This window comes from Palaemon carinicauda, chromosome 18 (assembly GCF_036898095.1).
Source record: "Palaemon carinicauda isolate YSFRI2023 chromosome 18, ASM3689809v2, whole genome shotgun sequence".
In the NCBI taxonomy this organism is placed as follows: Eukaryota; Metazoa; Arthropoda; class Malacostraca; order Decapoda; family Palaemonidae; genus Palaemon; species Palaemon carinicauda.
The window spans coordinates 25,437,972-25,447,971 of NC_090742.1; the positions used below are offsets into that span (position 1 = coordinate 25,437,972).

Sequence of the window (10,000 nt, forward strand, 5' to 3'; positions counted from 1 at the left end):
CTTCATCTTTGGCTTTGATCTAACTGATTTTATTCTTTCATTAGCGTATTTAAATTTTCCATACACTTGTACTCTGCCTTCGTCAAGTTGCTTTGATTCGATATGTACTATCTTTATTTTCCTATTTCTAGAATTCTTTCTATTTTCTTTATTTTGTAAATTTAAGAAAATATCTTGCTTTCCTTCCTTTTTTTTCTAGAGGAGGGTTTTATTCAAGGTTCCTGGTTATTCATTGCTATTGAATATTACAGTGCATATCTTAAGGAAATTTCACAGGCCGACCAGATGGGTATTATGAATTGTTAAAATACCAAGTGAAAGACAAACCTTTGTTTACTGATGATTGTAAACGTGCTTATTTGGAGAACCAGGAGGACTATTAATTATCTTTTGAAACGTAACAGATCAGATCTTACACAGAATAACTATAATCAGCTCAAAGAGTTTATGCTTCATCTGAAAAGGCATATAATTTATCCACAAAAGAAATTCTATTTGGTATAATCCAGGAACATAATTGGTAGTCTACCCTTGAATCTGCTCTCTTTGGTCCTTTACTTGAATCAGATGGCTCCGTCACTCACTGTCTAAAGGAAAAGGCAGCACTTTTCACTAATGCGTCGAGTTATGAGAAACTCGATCATCCTCATTCCTGTTTACTCTAAGCTAAATTAATTAGTTGAGCTTTTTGGTCCCGTGATATTGAAATGCTTTTGTTGGACTTCTATTTTGAGGTGCATTAGAAGCATTAGAAGCTCTCTGACCTCCATTTTGAGATGCCCTACGTTTCACATTATTGGCTCTTTAATTTGAGGCGCCACACTCCTACCATAAGAGGCTCTTTGGCCTCTATTTCTAGGTACCATACTTCTACCATTAGAAGCTCCTTGACTTCTATTTTGTGGTGCCTTACTTTTAGCATTAGAGGCTCCTCGACCTCTATTTTGAAGTGTCTTTATTCTAGCATTAGATGTTCTTTGACCTCTATTTTGAAGCACCTTATCTCTAGAATTAGGGTCTGTTTGACCACTACCATGAGGTGCCTTATCTTCAGCGTCTGGGGTTCTTTGACTTCTATTTTGAGATGCCTTACCTCTGGGATTATGGGCTCTTTTACCTCTGTTTTAAGGTTCCTTATCCCTAAAATTATGGGCTCTTTGGCCTCTATTTTGAGGTGCCTTATCTTTAGGATTAGGGGCTCTTTGACCTCTATTTTAAAGTGCCTTATCTCAAACATTAGGGGCTCTTTGACTTGTATTTTCAGGGACCATATCTCTAGCTTTAGGGGCTCTTTGACCTCTATTTTGAGGTACCATATCTCTAGTATCAGGGTCTCTTTGACCTTTATTTTGTGGGTCCTTATCTCTAGCATTAGGAGCTCTTCGATCTCTATCCTGTGCCTCCGTATCTCTAGTATTATGTGTCTTTGGCCTGTATTTTGAGGTGCCTTATCTTTTAGATTAGGTGCTCATTGACCTCTATTTTAAGGTGTCTTATCTCTAACATTAGGGGCTCTTTTACTTCTATTTTGAGGGGCCTTATCTTTAGGATTAGGGGCTCTTTGACCTCTTAAGTTAAGGTGCCTTATCTCTAGCATTAGGGGCTTTTTGATCTCTATTTTGAGGGACCTTATTTCTACCATTAGGGGCTTTTTGACCTCTTAGTTTGAAGTGCCTTATCTGTAGCATTAAGGGCTCTTTTGTCCTCTTTTTTTGAGGTGCTTTAACTCTAGGATTAGGGTCTCTTTGACCTCTATTTTTAGGGTCCTTGTCTGCAGTATTAGGAGCTCTTTTCCCTCTATTTTGAGTTGCCTTATCTCTAGCATTAGGGGCTCTTTCACCTCTGTTTTTAGGTGCCTTATCTCTAGCATTAGGGTATTTTTACGTCTATTTTAAGCTGCCTTATCTCTAGTATTAAGGGGTCTTTGACCTCTATCTTGAGTGTCATTTTCTCTAGTTTTATGGGGTCATTGACCTCATTTTAAAGGTGCCTTATCTCTAGCATTAGACTTGTTTACCTATTTTGAGGTGCCTTATGCATATCATTAGGGATCTTTAATTTTGAGTGTCCTTATCTGGAGTATTAGGGGCTGTTTGACCTCTCTTTTGAGCTGTCTTATATGAAGTGTTAACGCTCTTTGATATCTATTTCGAGTGTCTTATCTCTAGCATTAGGGTCTTTTTTATCTCTATTTTGAGTGCCTTATCTCTGGCATTAGGGGCTCTTTGATCTCTATTTCAAGTGCCTTATCTCTAGCATTGTGGGCTTTTTTACCTCTGTTTTGAGGCGCTTTATCTCTTGAATTAGGGGCTCTTTGATCTCTATTTCGAGTGCCTTATTTCTAGCATTATGGGCTTTTTGACCTCTTGTTTTGAGGTGCTTTATCTCTTGCATTAGGGCTCTTTGATCTCTAATTCAAGTGCCTTATCTCTAGCATTATGGGCTTTTTGATCTCTGTTTTGAGGTGCTTTATCTCTTGAATTAGGGGTCTTTGATCTCTTATTTCGAGTGCCTTATTTCTATCATTATGGGCTTTTTGACCTCTGTTTTGAGGTGCTTTATCTCTTGCATTAGGGCTCTTTGATCTCTATTTCAAGTGCCTTATCTCTAGCATTATGGGCTTTTTTATCTCTGTTTTGAGGTGCTTTATCTCTTGCATTATGTTCTCTTTGATCTCTATTTCAAGTGCCTTAACTCTAGCATTATGGGCTTTTTGACCTCTGTTTTGAGGTGCTTTATCTCTTGAATTAGGGCTCTTTGATCTCTATTTCAAGTGCCTTATATCTAGCATTATGGGCTTTTTGACCTCTGTTTTGAGGTGCTTTATCTCTTGCATTAGGGCTCTATGATCTCTATTTCAAGTGCCTTATCTCCAGCATTATGGGCTTTTTGACCTCGGTTTTGAGGTGCTTTATCTCTTGAATTAGGGCTCTTTGATCTCTTATTTCGAGGGCTTTATCTCTAGCATTATGGGCATTTTTACCTCTGTTTTGAGGTGCTTTATCTCTAGCATTAGGGGCTCTTTGATCTCTATTTCGAGTGCCTTATCTCTAGCATTATGGGCTTTTTGACCTCTTGTTTTGAGGTGCTTTATATCTAGCATTAGGGGTCTTTGATCTCTGTCGAGTGCCTCATCTCCAGCATTATGGGTCTTTTGACCTCTTTTTTTAGGTGATTTATCTCTTGCATTAGGGGCTCTTTGATCTCTATTTCGAGTGCCTTATCTCTAGCATTATGGGCTTTTTGACCTCTGTTTTGAGGTGCTTTATCTCTAGCATTAGGGGCTCTTTGATATCTATTTCGAGTGCCTTATCTCTAGCATTAGGGGCTTTTTGACCTCTGTTTTGAGGTGCTTTATCTCTAGCATTAGGGGCTCTTTGATCTCTTATTTTGAGGGCCTTATCTCTAGCATTATGGGCTTTTTGACCTCTGTTTTGAGGTGCTTTATCTCTTGAATTAGGGCTCTTTGACCTCTTATTTCGAGGGCCTTATCTCTAGCATTATGGGCTTTTTGACCTCTGTTTTGAGGTGCTTTATCTCTAGCATTAGGGGCTCTTTGATCTCTATTTCGAGTGCCTTATCTCTAGCATTATGGGCTTTTTGATCTCTATTTCGAGTGCTTTATCTCTAGCATTAGGGGCTCTTTGATCTCTATTTCAAGTGCCTTATCTCCAGCATTATGGGCTTTTTGACCTCTGTTTTGAGGTGCTTTATCTCTTGAATTAGGGCTCTTTGACCTCTTATTTCGAGGGCCTTATCTCTAGCATTATGGGCTTTTTGACCTCTTTTTTGAGGTGCTTTATCTCTAGCATTAGGGGCTCTTTGATCTCTATTTCGAGTGCCTTATCTCTAGCATTATGGGCTTTTTGACCTCTTGTTTTGAGGTGCTTTATATCTAGCATTAGGGGTCTTTGATCTCTGTCGAGTGCCTCATCTCCAGCATTATGGGCCTTTTGACCTCTTTTTTGAGGTGCTTTATCTCTTGCATTAGGGGCTCTTTGATATCTATTTCGAGTGCCTTATCTCTAGCATTATGGGCTTTTTGACCTCTGTTTTGAGGTGCTTTATCTCTAGCATTAGGGGCTCTTTGATATCTATTTCGAGTGCCTTATCTCTAGCATTATGGGCTTTTTGACCTCTGTTTTGAGGTGCTTTATCTCTAGCATTAGGGGCTCTTTGATATCTATTTTGAGTGCCTTATCTCTAGCATTATGGGCCTTTTGACCTCTTTTTTGAGGTGCTTTATCTCTTGCATTAGGGGCTCTTTGATCTCTATTTCGAGTGCCTTATCTCTAGCATTATGGGCTTTTTGACCTCTGTTTTGAGGTGCTTTATCTCTAGCATTAGGGGCTCTTTGATATCTATTTCGAGTGCCTTATCTCTAGCATTATGGGCTTTTTGACCTCTGTTTTGAGGTGCTTTATCTCTAGCATTAGGGGCTCTTTGATATCTATTTCGAGTGCCTTATCTCTAGCATTATGGGCCTTATGACCTCTTTTTTGAGGTGCTTTATCTCTTGCATTAGGGGCTCTTTGATCTCTATTTCGAGTGGCTTATCTCTAGCATTATGGGCTTTTTGACCTCTTGTTTTGAGGTGCTTTATATCTAGCATTAGGGGTCTTTGATCTCTGTCGAGTGCCTCATCTCCAGCATTATGGGCCTTTTGACCTCTTTTTTGAGGTGCTTTATCTCTTGCATTAGGGGCTCTTTGATCTCTATTTCGAGTGCCTTATCTCTAGCATTATGGGCTTTTTGACCTCTGTTTTGAGGTGCTTTATCTCTAGCATTAGGGGCTCTTTGATATCTTATTTCGAGTGCCTTATCTCTAGCATTATGGGCTTTTTGACCTCTGTTTTGAGGTGCTTTATCTCTAGAATTAGGGGCTCTTTGATCTCTTATTTCGAGTGCCTTATCTCTAGCATTATGGGCTTTTTGACCTCTGTTTTGAGGTTCTTTATCTCTAGCATTAGGGGCTCTTTGATATCTATTTCGAGTGCCTTATCTCTAGCATTATGAGCTTTTTGACCTCTGTTTTGAGGTGATTTATATCTAGCATTAGGGGCTCTTTGATATCTATTTCGAGTGCCTTATCTCTAGCATTATGGGCTTTTTGACCTCTGTTTTGAGGTGCTTTATCTCTAGCATTAGGGGCTCTTTGATATCTATTTCGAGTGCCTTATCTCTAGCATTATGGGCTTTTTGACCTCTGTTTTGAGGTGCTTTATCTCTAGCATTAGGGGCTTTTTGATATCTATTTCGAGTGCCTTATCTCTAGCATTATGGGCCTTTTGACCTCTTTTTGAGGTGCTTTATCTCTTGCATTAGGGGCTCTTTGATCTCTATTTCGAGTGCCTTATATCTAGCATTATGGGCTTTTTGACCTCTGTTTTGAGGTGCTTTATCTCTAGCATTAGGGGCTCTTTGATATCTATTTCGAGTGCCTTATCTCTAGCATTATGGGCTTTTTGACCTCTGTTTTGAGGTGCTTTATCTCTAGCATTAGGGGCTCTTTGATATCTATTTCGAGTGCCTTATCTCTAGCATTATGGGCCTTATGACCTCTTTTTTGAGGTGCTTTATCTCTTGCATTAGGGGCTCTTTGATCTCTATTTCGAGTGGCTTATCTCTAGCATTATGGGGTTTTTGACCTCTGTTTTGAGGTGCTTTATCTCTAGCATTAGGGGCTCTTAGATCTCTATTTCGAGTGCCTTATCTCTAGCATTATGGGCTTTTTTACCTCTGTTTTGAGGTGCTTTATCTCTAGCATTAGGGGCTCTTTGATATCTATTTCGAGTGCCTTATCTCTAGCATTATGGGCTTTTTGACCTCTGTTTTGAGGTGCTTTATCTCTTGAATTAGGGCTCTTTGATCTCTTATTTCGAGTGCCTTATCTCTAGCATTATGGGCTTTTTGACCTCTGTTTTGAGGTGCTTTATCTCTAGCATTAGGGGCTCTTTGATATCTATTTCGAGTGCCTTATCTCTAGCATTATGAGCTTTTTGACCTCGGTTTTGAGGTTCTTTATCTCTTGAATTAGGGCTCTTTGATCTCTTATTTCGAGTACCTTATCTCTAGCATTATGGGCTTTTTGACCTCTGTTTTGAGGTGCTTTATCTCTAACATTAGGGGCTCTTTGATCTTTATTTTGAGTGCCTTATGTCTAGCATTATGGGCTTTTTGACCTCTGTTTTTAGGTGCTTCATCTCTTGAATTAGGGTTCTTTGGTCTCTATTTCGAGTGTCTTATTTCTAGCATTATGGGCTTTTTGACCTTTGTTTTAAGGTGATTTATCTCTAACATTAGGGGCTCTTTGATCTCTATTTTGAGTGCCTTATGTCTAGCATTATGGGCTTTATGACCTCTGTTTTTAGGTGCTTTATCTCTTGAATTAGGGTTCTTTGATCTCTATTTTGAGTGCCTTATCTCTAGCATTATGGGCTTTATGACTTCTGTTTTGAGGTGCTTTATCTCTTGCATTAGGGCTCTTTGATCTCTATTTTGAGTGCCTTATCTCTAGCATTATGGGCTTTTTGACCTGTTTTGAGGTGCTTTATCTCTAACATTAGGGGCTCTTTGGCCTTTATTTCGAGTGCTTTATTTCTAGCATTATGGGCTTTTTGACCTCTGTTTTGAGGTGATTTATCTCTAACATTAGGGGCTCTTTGATCTCTATTTTGAGTGCCTTATCTCTAGCATTATGGGCTTTATGACCTCTGTTTTGAGGTCTCCACACATCCATCTCAACATTCTCATCTCTGCCACATCCAGTTTCTTCTCTTCTGTCTTCTTTATTGCCCATGTCTCCACTCCATACATCATTGCCGGTATCACAACAGTCCTGTGTACTTTACCTTTCAACTTTACCCCTATTTTCCTGTCACATATTACTCCACGCACATTTTTCCAGTTCTTCCATCCTGCTTGTATTCTGTGGTTTATTTCTGCCCCAGATCACCATCCTCTGCAACTGTTGATCGTAAATACCTGAAATTTTCAACTCTTTTCAATCTCTCTCCTTGTAAAATAACTTCCCCATTCTCCCCATTTTTCAATCTCAAATACTCTGTCATTTTCTTGCTGATCTTCAATCCTCTATTTTCCATTTCTCTTCTTCACTCCTCCAGTTTCTCTTCTACTACCTCTTGCCTAGTGTCTCCTACAGTATTCTTCGTATTTTCTCAATTTTTAAGTTTTCATGCGTAAGCCCTTGATTAAAAAACCATATTATTCTTTTGCTTCATGTATTCTATGACTACAACACTGTCTCGACAAAACTACGCCTTTATCATTTTTCCATTTTAATTTATTTTCCATAGAATGTAGTTTCAAAATAATCCCTTGATAAAGACGTAGCTTTGTCGAAACAGTACTGTAGTAATAGAATAAATGAAAAAAAAAGGGAATAGTCACAGTTTCTTTAACCAAAAGCTCAATCCTGAGAATCTAAAGAAGCTGAGAAAATACGAGGATTCCGGTAGGAAACATATTGGCGCATTTACATTCAGATCTTCCTGGACAATTCCATCCTGTTCGTAAAACTAGGCAGGCAGTTAATTCTAATAGCCAGGCCTTCTCCATCATGAGGCTCAATACTACACAGTATTCTAGAAGTTTTATTCCAGCTGTGAGTAAGTTGTGGAATGATCTCCCTAATCGGGTAGTTGAATCAGTAGAACTTCAAAAGTTCAAACTTGCAGCAAATGTTTTTATGTTGAACAGGCTGACAATTCTTATTATAGTTTATATATGACATATCTGTTTTTACGTTGTTACTGTTTTTAGAATGATTTATTGTTAATTTGTTCTCATCATTTATTTATTTCCTTATTTCCTTTCCTCATTGGGCTACTTTTCCCTCTTGGATCCTATGGGGTTATAGCATCTTGCTTTTCCAACTAGGGCTGTAGCTTGGCTAATAATAATAATAATAATAATAATAATAATAATAATAATAATAATAATAATAAGACAATCGCTTTCACTGAAAATTCTATATATATATATATATATATATATATATATATATATATATATATATATATATATAGATATATATATATATATATATATATATATATATTTATTTATTACATATATTTATATATATACATAAATGCAAATATAATCGTGTAATATTTATTTATAACTCATTTTCCACTTTTCTGATTATTACATCAACGTCTCTGCATTATTCCTTCTGTTTTCTTCATTTTGTAAATTAAAGAAAACCTTGTTTTCCATACTTTTCTTTCTAAAGGATGGTTGTATTCAAGGTTCTTGATTATTCATTGCTATTAAATATTACAGTGCATATTTTTCAGGAAATTCCAGAGAGGTGTTATGAATTGTTAAAACCCCAATTGAAAGACAAACCCTTCTTCACTGATGATTGTAAACGTACTTATTTGAAGAACCAGGAAGCCTTTTATCTTTGGAAGCATAACAGTTCAGATTTTACTTAGAATAACCAAAAACAGCTCAAAGAGTATATGCTTCATCTGAAAAAGCATACAATTTATCCACAAAAAGAAATTCTATCTGGTGTAATCCAGGAACATAATTTTTAGGCTACCCTTAAATCTGCTCTATTTGGTCCTTTACTTGAATCGGATGGCTCTGCCACTCACTATCTAAAGGAAAAGGCAACACTTTTGACTAACGTGTTTGACAGTAAGTCGAGTAATGAGAAACACGATCATCCTCATTTTTACCCGGAGCTGAATTAGGTAGTTGAGCTTTTCGGTCCCGTGAAAATAAAATACTATTGATGGACCTCTATTTTGAAGCTCCTTACCTCTAGCATTAAGGGCTCTTTGACTTCTATTTAGGGGTTCCTTATCTCTAGGTTTGGGGCTCTTTGACTTCCATTTTGAGGCCCCTTATTTTCAGGATTAGAGACTCTTTTCCCTCTATTTTAAGGTGCCTTATCTCTAACATTACTGGCTCTTTGACCCCAATTTTGAGGTGTCTTATCTCTAGTTTTAGGGACTCTGTCGTCTTTTTAGTTGCTCTTATTTCTAGCATTAAGGACTGTTTGACCTCTATTATGAGGTGCCTGATCTCTAGTATTAGGATCTCTTTGACCTTTATTTTGAGTGTCCATATCTCTCGCGTTTAGAACTCTTCGACCTCTATTTTGAGCATTTTTATCTCTAGTATTATTGTCTCTTTGACCTCTATTTTAAGGTGCCTTATCTCAAGCATGTGGAACTCTTTGACTTCTGTTGAGGAGCCTTATATCTAGTATTAGGGGCTCTTTGACCTCTATTTTGAGGTGCCTTATCTCTAGCATTAGGGGCTCTTTGGCCATTATTTTGAGGTGCCTTATCTCTAGTATCAGTGTCTCTTTGACCTTTATTTTGAGGGTCCATATCTCTCGCATTAGGAGCTCTTCGACCTCTATTTTCAGCATTCTTATCACTAGTATTATTGTCTCTTTGGCCTCTATTTTAAGGTGCCTTATCTCTAGCATTAGGGCTCTTTGATCTCTATTTCGAGTGCCTTTTCTCTAGCATTGTGGGCTTTATGACCTCTGTTATGAGGTGCTTTATCTCTAGCATTAGGGGCTCTTTGACCTCGATTTTAAGGTGACTTATCTCTAGCATTAGGTCTCTTTGTCCTCTATTTTGAGGTTCCTTATCTCTAGCATTTGGGTATCTCTGATCTCGAATTTAAAGTGCCTTATCTTTAGTATTAGGGTCTGTTTTACCCCTCTTTTGAGCTGCCTTATATCTAGTATTAATTAAGGGCTCGCTGACATCTTATTTTTAGGGTTATTATCTCTAGTATTAGTGGCTATTGATCTCCTTTTTGAGCTCCTTATCTCTTGCATTAGGGGCTCTTTGACACCTATTTTTAGGTGCGTTATCTCTAGCATTAGGGTTTTTTTACCTCTATTTCGATGTGCCTTATCTCTAGCATTAGGGACTCTTTGATCTCTATTTTTAGTTCCTTTATCTCCAGCATTAGGGGCTCTTTGACTCCTATTTTGAATGCCTTA

The 10,000-nt window shown here is 37.8% G+C and overlaps 2 protein-coding genes across 8 annotated transcripts in view; one reads left to right on the top strand and one right to left on the bottom strand.

Annotated features, from left to right (window-relative positions):
- Positions 1–10,000, top strand: part of LOC137657723 (dual specificity calcium/calmodulin-dependent 3',5'-cyclic nucleotide phosphodiesterase 1A-like) — a 330,354-nt gene that overhangs the window by 111,648 nt on the left and 208,706 nt on the right. The window lies entirely within an intron of this gene.
- The window catches only part of LOC137657237 (uncharacterized), a 1,752-nt gene continuing 943 nt past the window's right edge, over positions 9,192–10,000 (bottom strand). The window contains exon 2 of the mRNA XM_068391577.1: positions 9,192–9,352. Coding sequence (XP_068247678.1) covers positions 9,192–9,352 — 161 coding nt within the window. The remainder of the gene's footprint in view (positions 9,353–10,000) is intronic.